General features: G+C 44.9%; 1 protein-coding gene across 1 annotated transcript in view; it reads left to right on the top strand.

Annotated features, from left to right (window-relative positions):
• Fanci (FA complementation group I) overlaps positions 1 to 11209 on the top strand; it is a 55143-nt gene that overhangs the window by 42993 nt on the left and 941 nt on the right. The window contains exons 25-37 of the mRNA XM_051206600.1: positions 491 to 657; positions 2094 to 2176; positions 2958 to 3074; positions 6524 to 6575; positions 6716 to 6843; positions 6936 to 7004; positions 7156 to 7264; positions 7383 to 7570; positions 8163 to 8216; positions 8297 to 8356; positions 9927 to 9992; positions 10601 to 10696; positions 10886 to 10990. Coding sequence (XP_051062557.1) covers positions 491 to 657; positions 2094 to 2176; positions 2958 to 3074; positions 6524 to 6575; positions 6716 to 6843; positions 6936 to 7004; positions 7156 to 7264; positions 7383 to 7570; positions 8163 to 8216; positions 8297 to 8356; positions 9927 to 9992; positions 10601 to 10696; positions 10886 to 10990 — 1294 coding nt within the window. The remainder of the gene's footprint in view (positions 1 to 490; positions 658 to 2093; positions 2177 to 2957; positions 3075 to 6523; positions 6576 to 6715; positions 6844 to 6935; positions 7005 to 7155; positions 7265 to 7382; positions 7571 to 8162; positions 8217 to 8296; positions 8357 to 9926; positions 9993 to 10600; positions 10697 to 10885; positions 10991 to 11209) is intronic.

The raw sequence follows: 11209 nt of genomic DNA on the forward strand, positions 1-11209 counted from the left end.
CCAGCAGTACATAAAGCCAGGTGCGGTGGCACAAGCCTATAATCCCAGCACTAGGAGGGTCAGAGGTTTGAACTCATTCTCAACCACACAGCAAGTGTGAGACAAGCCTGGCTGGGCTGCAGATGGCTCTGAGGTTAAGGATGGTCTTCCAAATAACCTGGCCTGGGTAATGAGGCCCTGCTTAACAATAAAAAACAAAAGGACACCACCTGCTAATATTTGCAGCAAGAGGTAAATCTGAAAGACGTGCTGGATCATGAAGCCTTATACTCAATGATAGCACTTGGATGGGGTGACTAGTAAAACATTTAATTGTGGAGGGAAAAAACAAGACCGGTACTTGCTTATAAATGGAGGAGATTTGAGTATCAAGGGGGTATAGAAACACCTCAGTGGTGAGGCAGAACCTTTGTTTACATAGGCTAAAGTTTACTATATGTATATTGACATTAAAGGTCCATGTTGACAAAACAACTTTCCCACACTTTAGGGTCTTGTTGTGGAGATACACATCCATTCCTACCTCAGTGGAAGAGTCGGGAAAGAAAGAGAAAGGGAAGAGCATCTCACTGCTGTGCTTGGAAGGTTTGCAAAAGACGTTCAGCGCCATGCAACAGTTCTATCAGCCCAAGATGCAACAGTTCCTCAGGGCTCTGGGTAGGCCTTACAGTGTCATGAATGGCTTTGTGTTCACCTACCAGAGGACACCTGAGGAGAGCCCTGATGCTGCTAATGAGTAGCATCTGGTGGGGTCAGGATCGGCTCTTACTGCTATGTCTACAGATAGTGACTGGAAGAGGAGTGCAGCATGAAGAAAGTGAAATTTAAAGCCCTGGGTGGGGTGGTGCATGCCTTTAATTCCATCACTTGGGAGGGAGAGGGAGAGGCAGGTGGATCTATCAGTTTGCGGCCAGCCTGGTCTACAGAGTGAGTTTCAGGACAGGCGAGAGCGACATAATAAAGAGACTCTGCCTCAACCCTTGCCGACCCCCACAAAAAAGGAAAATTAAATTTAGAATCATATTTAAATCAGCCTCAGAACTTTTGGGAGGAAGGGGGCTCTCTAAAATTTTTGCTGTCTCTGTGCGTGATGGCTCAGACCTGTAATCCCAGCACTTAGGAAGCTGAGTCAGGATCCAAGTTTGAGGACAGACTTAGCTCATAGTGAGTTCCTGGGCTATGAGACCCAGTCTCAAAATATAAATTTAATTATTCGTTCCCTCCAAAGTTGGGGTGTGGTGGTACTTGCATGTAAACCTAGCAGGAAGGGAGGAAGAGAACACAAATTTGAGGCTGCATAGTGAGATCCTATCAAAAGAAGTGTGTGTGTGTGTGTGTGTGTGTGTGTGTTTAATTAAAAACAAGCCAACAAAAAGTACCTGGGCCTGGAGAGATGGCACAATTGTTAGGAACTCTTGCTGCTTTTCCAGAGGACATGGGTTTGGTTCCTAGCACTCCCATGGTGACTCACTGCCATCTGTAACTCCACTTGCAAGGGGGATCTGACACCTTTTTCTATTCTCTACAGTTTTGTGAATGCAGATACACATGCAGGCTAAATACCCATACATATAAAATAAAGGGAAGATTCTAGTAAAAAAGGGCTGAGAGGGGGCTGGAGAGATGGCTCAGAGGTTAAGAGTACTGACTGCTCTTCCTGAGGTCCTGAGGTCATTCCCAATAACCAGATGGTGGCTTACAACCATCTGTAATGAGATCTGATGCCCTCTTCTGGAATGCAGAACACTGTATACTAAATAAATAAATAAAATCTTTAAGGGGGGGCTGAGAATACAGCTTAGTTGGTAGAGCGCTTGCCTAGCACATAAGGACCTAGGTCCATCCCTAGTACATAAGTAGGGGGTGGGGTGGGGGCTCGAAAAGAACTGGGCTTGGTGATGCAGACCTGTTATCCCAGTATTCAGGAAGCTGAGACAGGAGGATTGCAGGTTCAGGGCAACAGGAAGTTCCAGAATTGGTTGGGTTATTACTTTGACCTTGTCTCCCCCCCACACACACACACACCCCAAAAAAGAACTCTACAACAAAAACCTGAGTCAATTTGAAGAAGACAGGATTGTTTCCATTTCCAGATGTCATAGGTACAGAAGAAGAGGGAGAAGAAGCAGGTGTCACTGTCACTCAAAGAGCTACATTCCAGATCCGGCAATTTCAGGTGAGGATCCTTGAGGAGCAGTTGTACTGGGAGGAGTAAGGCAGGAAGTCACAGACAGAGCTTAGGAGGAAGGTGCTACTTTGGTAAAGGTCCTAGTGAGGACCCAGCAGGCAGAACTCGTGGCCTATGAGAACCCTTGTTTAAGGGGCAGAAAGGAAGCCAGTTCTCTGTGGCACAGGGTTTTTGGTTTGATTATGTGGTATAATTGGCCTTGTCTAGCAGATGTCTGGACTGGAAAAATGAAGCCTGTGAAGTTTCTCACCATAATTGCCAGAGTATCAGTGTGCTCCGTGTCAAGGGTTTCTTTCACACTCCTACAGTGTCCCTGGACTTGTTGCTGGAACATTTATAGGATCAGAAGAAGTGAAATATTCCTGTGGAGTGCTCTGCTGTAGAAAGGAAGACTGCCAAACGGATCAGTCAGACAGATCCCACTGTCGGGGCACAGGTGCCAGGGCAGCTGAGTTTGGGGCCTGGTCTAGCCCTGAGGTCAGAAGCTAAGCTCCAGCTCCAAGCAGATGAGAACCATCAGAAACTAGTTTGTCCCTCATGTGTATTGCAGGGAGTGAGATGAATAGCTTGCCCTAGTTCTCAAGAGAACTCTTTAGTTTATAGTTGAAACAGAAAACTGCTGTTTAATCCAGGGTTCTTTTCAGACTTTTATCCTTGGAATTACATAGCTTTGAATCATTCTGTTGTAGCCATGAGGCTTCCTGGCTGGATGTCTCTTCTCTGATGCAAAATGTCTACTCCCATCTATATATATCCATTCCTTTTGCAGAGGTCCTTGTTGAACTTGCTTAACAGTGAAGAGGAAGATTTTAACAGTAAAGAGGCCTTGTTGCTCATCATGATTCTCTCCACCTTGTCCAGGCTGCTGGAGCCCACCTCTCCTCAGGTAACAGCATACTTGTTCAGTCCCATTTAGTGTCCCTCAGAAGACAAGAACTGTGTCCTCATAAAAGCTTATGTCTAGGGCTGAGGATGTGACTGGTCAGTAGGACCAGAGCTTACCTTGTACACAGGCCTGCCTGTATCTGATCCCCAGACACATAAATCTGGTGTGATGGTGCACGCCTGTAATCCAAAGACCAGACTCTCAGGGTCATCCTCCACCACATAGCAAGTTTGAGGCCAGCCTACTTCAAACAGTCAAACCAAAGTAGTCCTCTAAATATCCTTCTGAAGAAGCCATAGGGTATGTCTTTTCTTGTACATTGTTCCTGTTGGAGCTTTTGCAGCCATGTAAGGTCCAGGGCATACTGGTTCTGTTTGTTTCACTCACCATAAACACTCTTTGTATCAGACAGGTTTATCTTTGGTGCCCTCGGCCTTTTAGCACAGTTCTTTCCTAGTCTTTGTGCTTCTTGATGTTTTTGCCTTTTCTGGAATGACAGAGCTTTAATCATGAAGGTAGCATTTGGATTTCATAGGGAAAAAAAAACAAGTTTGAGGAATTTAACAAATGCTAAGTCAGTGAGAGTGACCATAATCCCAAAGCAAAAATACCTGCAGAGATGGATTGTGTGTATGTATGTGTACATATGCATGTGTATGTATATGTAGGTATATATGTACATGTACTTAGATTGCCCAAACATGAGCATTCACACACAAACAGGAGAGAAGGGTCATTTTTGTGGGTCTGTTCATAGTAATATCTCCATAGGACAGCAAAGAATACCATAGGAGCTAGCATCCATCCATATCCACCCCTGTCCTGTTGAAGCCCTAGAGAGGCAAGGCTCCTTCTCATGTGGGCTCTTGCCTCCAGAAACTGTCACCTGAGAGACTGTCACCTGTGATGGTGTGTTTGAGCACACAGGTGCTAATGTCCTAGATCCAGGTTGGCCTGGGACAAGTTCCCTTTCTACTCCATCCCTGCGATAGTTCACCCATGCTGAGACAGCTTCATTCATTTGTACTGCTACTGTGGTTGGGGGAGTTTGAGGAAAACTAACTGAGCTTTGGAAAGACCGATGGGTGAAAAATATTTAACAATATTCAACCTCTTCCCATTTAACTTCAGATTGTGTCTTTAACTTTTTTTAATGTTTTTTATTTGTTTTTTGAGACAGGATGCCATGTAGCTGGATCTGGTCTTGCATGTGCTATGTTGCTAAGGATAACCATCCTGACTAGTTTTTTGTTAACTTGACATGAACTAGAATCATCTGGAAAGAGGGCAACTTAAGTGAGGGATTGCCTCCCTCAGGTTGCCTCCAGGCAGGTTTATGAGGGCATTTTCTTGGTTAATTATTGATGTGTGTGTGCCTCAGTGCACTGTAGGTGGTGCCACCCCTGGGCAGGTGGTTCTGAGTCTATAAGAAAGCAGGCTGAGCAAGCCATGGGAAGCAATTCAGTGAGCAGCATCCCTCCATGGCCTCTGCTTCAGTTCCTGTCTCCAGATTCCTGCTTTGTGTTCCTGTCCTGACTTCCCTCAGTGATGGACTATGAACTGTTAAACCAAAACAAACCAAAACCTTTCTCCTCCAGAATGTTTTTACAGCAAAATAACCCAAAATAGGACATGTTGAAGGAGACCTCCCCAGCACAGCAGGGGCTCCCTCTGACCCTAGATTAGGCACAGATCACACCAAACACCTGTTCTCACAGAGATCCTTTATTAAGTGGGAAAGAAAAGTTAAAGTGGCTGCTTTCTGACTCAGAAAAACAGCAGCAAATGACCCTGCAGGTGTCATTCTTAAGAGGAGAGGAAGGGGAGGTCTGTGTTAGGATGCTCTAGGTTGCTTTTGTAAAGGAGATGGAGGATGAGGAGAAGAAGGGGAGGTCTGTGTTAGGATGCTCTAGGATGCCGAGGTAAAGGAGATGGGGGATGAGTGAGAAGGGGAAGGGGACAAGAGAAAGGGAGCAGGGATGTTTGTCCTGGAGGGACAATGGACGGCCTCTGGATAGAGGAGACAGACATGGCACATAGGAAAATGGAGACTCTTTTAAGATGAGGTGTTTAATTTTACCTGGACGTGTTAATTAGGCGATCCAAAGGAGGGCTTTTGATAGCCGGACCTTAGCAGTCAGCCTTAGGAGGGGTAAGTGGCCAAGTAAGGGAATAGACCTTGGGGGCAGTTTCAGCAATGTAATCTAATGGTTTAGCATGGTAAGGGAATGAGGGAGAAGGGCAAGGCCTGCCAGAGCCACATGCTCGAGTGGGCCAGTGTCCCTTCACATAGAACCTTAAGCTTATGTATGATCTTTCTGCCTCCCCCTCTTAGCTGCTGGTATGACAGGGACGCATCAGAAGCACTCTTAACAATTGATCTACATTCCTAGATCCTACTGAATTTGGATAATAAAATGCTGTAGTTTGAAAATAAGGAAGTATAACAATGTTTACCATCACCAGTCTTCCTTACGCATCCCCTCCATGTGTTCTTAAATAAGCAATCTTGTCTGGGTCTTTCACGATTTTCCTATGGAAGCAAATACAAATATAGATTCTTACCCCAGACCCCACCACTCTCACCACAGTAGAAAGCCTCTACAGCATAGTTACCTCATTGGCACAGGGTACTGAAGGTCTTAATATCAGTTCATAAAGGCTTATTATTGACTGATTGACCGTCTAGTTATTGACCTTATAATTGACCTTTCTCCCTCCAACAAGCCAAAATCTTTAGTTGTCTGAACTTAACTGTCACTGTGTATCAGTGCCTTTGTGCCTGTAAGCCTGTTTCAGATTTCTGTTACCCCAAAACCTCAAGTCTCGTTCACCTAAGAAAATTTTGTGTGTGTGTGTGTGTGTGTGTGTGTGTGTATACATACAGTGTGTGTGTGTATAGTGTGTGTGTGTGTCTTCCTCATTTTCCCCTTCTCATTTGTCTTTATAGCCCAGATTTTCTCCCACGCCTCATATCTGAAGTATCAGGACATAGGGTATTTAGCCCTGGGCTACCATGGTAGCAGCAGAGGAAGCTCAGAGAGGAGAACTCAGATCCAGATCTCAGGACATCTAGTCCTCAAGGACACAGACATTGAGTATCCAGCCATGTGCTATGGGAAGTGTTGCTACTTCTCATCCCTTTGGGCTCATTTTTATGCTGTTGTGTAATCGATTAAGTCCAGGCACAGTTTTGGTAGGTGATTTGCTTAGGCCTAGAAAGGTCTAGGATTCTTCTGTTCTGACAAATGTTTAGTTTTGTTTCTCTTCCTCTTTTTTTTTTTTTTTTTTTTATAGAAAGAAAGACAGGGTCTGACTTTGTAGCCCTGGCTGGCTTAAACCCAGTGTGTAGATTGGGCTGGCCTCTAACTCAGACATCTGCCTGCTTCTGCCTCCCAGCCACCGTACCCTGTGCCTTTTTCTTTAACAACTGAAGGTCTTTTGTTCAGTTTGTACAGGTGTTATCCTGGACATCTAAGATTTGCAAGGAACACAGCCAGGGTGAGTTTCCTGCCTCCCTTCCTGAAGGCTTTATACAGAATCACTGTCACCAAACCTTTACACCATCACTAGCGTGGCCAGCCTGCAAAGGCTGTAACAGTAAGTGTATCAAACTTCCCTTCCTTTCCTCCCACTCCTAGAGGATGCCTCATTCTGCAAGAGTTTGATGAACCTATTCTTCAGCCTGCATGTCTTGTATAAGAGTCCTGTCACCCTGCTTCGTGACTTGTCCCAGGATATCCATGGGCAACTGGGAGACATAGACCAGGTAGCACAACAAGTATGGTGTGGCATCCTGTATGGGGAGTGAGGCCAAGTCCATGGCTACTGGTCTTAGGCCTTGCCTCTTTTCCTTTCCAGGATGTAGACATAGAGAAGACAAACCATTATGCAATGGTGAATTTGAGAACAGCTGCCCCCACTGTCTGTGTAAGTGTTGATGTGATCGATGGGAAACAACCCAGCTCCATCTGAAGAGGCTGTCACCGTAGCTTCTGTCCTTGGGCCTGTAAGGTCCCTGTGGAAGTGACGATTGTTATTGCCCCATCAATGTGAACCATGCCACACATTCTTTTCACAGTTATTGGTCCTGAGTCAGGCTGAGAAAGTCCTAGAAGAAGTGGACTGGTTAATCACCAAGATTAAGGGCTCAGTGAATCAAGAAACTCTGTCAGAAGAAATGGCTCCAGGTGGGGATTGTAATGCCAACAAAATATAGATGTGGACTACTTGGGGGTGTTGCTTTAATTCTCCTTTACTGTTGACTGGGACGTAAGACTGAACAGCATCAGTTTCATTTCTCTTCAGAAGCTGCCTCTTCCCGAGCAGTCCCACCAAATCTCCTCATCGAGAAGGCCATCATCATGCAGCTGGGAACACTGGTTACATTCTTCCATGAACTAGTGCAGACAGCCCTGCCATCAGGCAGCTGCGTGGATACTTTATTGAAGGACCTGTCTAAAATATACAGCACCCTGACAGCGTTTGTCAAATACGTGAGTTTTGGGGAGATAATCAGGTGCAAAGTGCCTCTGAACCCAGCTCTTGCCACACCAGTGTCACAGTTTTGTTGTCATTTGATCGGTAGTTGATAGGGAGCTCTCCAGGTCAGGGGAGCAACATTTGCTGACATAATCTAAGTCAGCTTTGTTTGGCATGATGGATTTCACCTCTGACAGAGAATGGACATACACATTTCTGGTCCTCAGAGAAGTCAGAAGGTGATGGGAACTAAGTAGGTTATATTCTGTAAGTGATCTAGACTAACAACACAGGCAGTGTGTGGAACATGCATCTCGGGTCCCTTGCTATGGCTGCTAAGCTACTGTAGAGGAGACACAGGGAACCTGTCTTTACTTGCAACTTAAGTGGACAGATTTGTCTCCTAGATGTAGGACTCCGCCTGAAGGATTCTTAAAGCATTGAGCTGTCCAAGCCAGAAGCAACTCCTTTGTTCCTTGTTGTCTGGGAAGCTTATAGGAAGGAAAGCTGTGTCTGGTTTTGCTCTGAATGGACCCTTTCCTCTGTAGTCAGCAATGAGACATATTCCATGGCTGATGGATAGATAATCTAGGAATTCTTTGTTAGTATCTCCAGGTGTGTCAGAGTTCCAGAGGAATTCCAAACACTGTGGAAAAGTTGGTAAGTTGAGATTGGCTCTCCTAAGGATGGGAGATGTTTTATTGCTACAGTTACATACATGTCTTTCTCCTTTGCTACAGGTGAAGCTGTCTGGCTCTCATCTGACCCCCATGTGTTACTCTTTCATTTCTTATGTACAAGTAAGTAATTTGGGGACGGTCCCAAAATAATCTTCAAAAAAGGGCTTCATGGAGGGCTGGAGCAATGAGTAAGTGGTTAGGAGTGTTAAGCACTCTTGGAAAAGACCCGTTAGGTCTCCAGCACCCATACAGGTGGCTTACAACTGCCTTAACTTTAGCTCCAGGAGACCAAAACTTCTGACTTCTTTTGGAAAGGGCAGATGAGAATATTTAAAATAATAAAAATAAATCTTTAAAAAAGAAAAAGAGCTACATTGCTTTGTTCCTAGAGCTGCTTGACCACCTAGGTTGAGTATACAGTCTCTCCTGCATGTCAGCCAGAGGTCCCCATCTGAACAAACTTAAGATTTGAGAGCTTTACAGACTTTGATATACCAAAGGAAGCATTTGGTATGCTGGTGTTTAGAGAAGGAACAAGGCAGCCTTGGTTCATTTCTGGGTGACAGCAACCAACACACAGGGAGGGCTGGGATTGGGTGCAGAGTTGTGGGAGCAGCACAGCCCTAGACCTTGATGGGAAGTGGCACTGCAAAACCAACCCTGCTCAGGCCTATGAGCACCTGATGACGTTTCTGCCTCTGATTTGTTTTCTCTTTCCTGGCTTTAAATCTTGGTTTTTTAGTCAGTTAAGGGCAGTGCACAGGGTTCACTTGTAGTCTTAACAGGGTGCCACCTTGGACACAAACCTGAGAGGATGGCTCACTTCCCACATGGTCAGGGAAGTCTGTTCATGGCTGCTTTCCTTAATAGGGCCTCACTCCACCGTTTTCCATACCAGTGCCTCTGAATCTTTTCAGAGCATAAGCATGAGGACCTATCTCCCTGCCTGTCTCCCTAGTTTCCTTTTCAGGCTAAGGCCTTCCTTCTGAAATGAAGGCTTCCTGTTTCACTGACACTGGGTGGTTTTTCCATCTCCCCTCATTTAGGTCTTGATTTTCTTTTTCCTGTTAGTATTTTGATGTTGACTATTATTTCAGGCAGGGTTTTACTATGTAGCTCTGGCTACCCTGGAACTATGTAGACCAGACTGGCCTAGAAGTCAAGATCTACCTACCTCTGCCTCTTGAATGCTGATTAAAGGTGTGCACCACCACAAGTTCCTCTTTTCTGTCTAGGAACCTTACACACTAATCTACTACTCAGGAAGTATCCCTGTGACAGCTCCCAAGCATGGCAACTATATTGTGCATAAGATTACCTCTAAGAAGACTGACTGTAGCTGGGTGTTGGTGGCCCATGCCTTTAGTCCCAGCACTCTGGAGGCAGAAGCAGGCAAATCTCTGAGTTCAAGGCCAGCCTGGTCTACAGAGCTAGCTCCAAAGCAATACAGAGAAACGGAAAAACTGTCTCATGGAGGGGGGAAGGGGAGAGACTGTAGACTTCTGCATGCATAGCCTTTTAGTCAGCCGCCCAGCAGGAAAATGCCTGTTCCTGCTAGCACCTCAACAGTGTCCATTTAACTAACTGTTCATCACCAAGGGCTATACTGCACCATAGTTTTTCTGCCTCAGAAAAACCTGCAGCCTACAGAGGCATCTTGAGGAATGAGACAATGTTTCTGTTTCTTTAGAATAAGAGAACTAACAACCCAAAGTGCACAGAGAAGGAGAAGGCTGCATCAGCTGGCACAATCATGGTAAGCTGTTCAGACCCAGTGCGCCTTACTTGTACATTGAAAATTGTTTTTAGGAAAAGCAAGAGTGTAAAAGGTGCTCTGTAAAAGACATAAGAATTAGCCAGGTGGGGGGGTGGCACTGCCAGATTTTTTTTTTCATGGCTAGCCAAGACTACACAGAATCCTTGAAAACCAAAAGAAAAAAAAAAAAAGGAAAAAAAAAAAATCTAAGGATTGGTGAATGCAGGAAAGAGACTATATTTTAGGAAATAGGAAGACCTAGGTACAGGCTTGTCTCACTACACTTTATTAAAGGGAAATACTAGAAATAGCTAATGTCAGAAAGACCAGCTAAATAAGTTATAGTGTATATCATACAGGAAAACATGGGCAGGTCTTGATGTGCAGCTAGAAAGCTGTCTGTCTCAGAAGTATTTTAAAAATGGGACAGTGGCACCAGGACTAGGAGAAACCCCAGGGATGAAGAGTGGGAGGCAGCCTGAGTGACAGGATCCTCATTTGAGAGAATAATCCCAGCAATGCAGGCGTATTCACCAATCAGAAACGTCAAGGGCCAAAGTGGGTTTCTTCTTTTAAGAGTGTAAGTCTTAATGTTCTTTTGCCCTTAGGCCAAAGTTCTTCGTGAAACCAAGCCAATCCCTAACCTCGTCTTTGCCATTGAACAATATGAAAAGTTTCTAATCCAGCTATCTAAAAAGTCCAAGGTAAAAACACTATATCCACTTTCCTTTCCTGCTGAAGGCATCTGTCAAGCCAGGTAGGCGGTGACACAGCAGTGTTTGCCATTTCTGACTTGGTGGACTCAGGGTCTTCCAGGTACACACTGAAAAGCATGTTAAGCTGTTCCTAAGTAAGTACCTATGTTTATAAGCCTGTCTGTCTATCTGCCCCAGGTAAACTTGATGCAGCACATGAAGCTAAGTACTTCTCGCGACTTCAAGATCAAAGGAAACATCCTAGACATGGTTCTTCGAGAGGATGAAGATGAAAATGAAGAGGTCAGTGCCTACTTACACATATTTTAGGTACACATGTGGCGGGCAAACTGCCCTGTGCAAGGGTCCTGTTTCTACAGCATTCTGGCTGAATTTTGTACTCTCATGTGAGGTTTTCCATTTCATTATTTGAACCCACTGTTCCCTTGCTTTTGGAAGGGTTCCATCTTATGTTTGTTGAAGCTAAAACTAGTAACATTAGTACCCTAGATCCATTCAAAA

This window comes from Phodopus roborovskii, unplaced genomic scaffold (assembly GCF_943737965.1).
Source record: "Phodopus roborovskii unplaced genomic scaffold, PHOROB, whole genome shotgun sequence".
Lineage (NCBI taxonomy): Eukaryota > Metazoa > Chordata > Mammalia > Rodentia > Cricetidae > Phodopus > Phodopus roborovskii.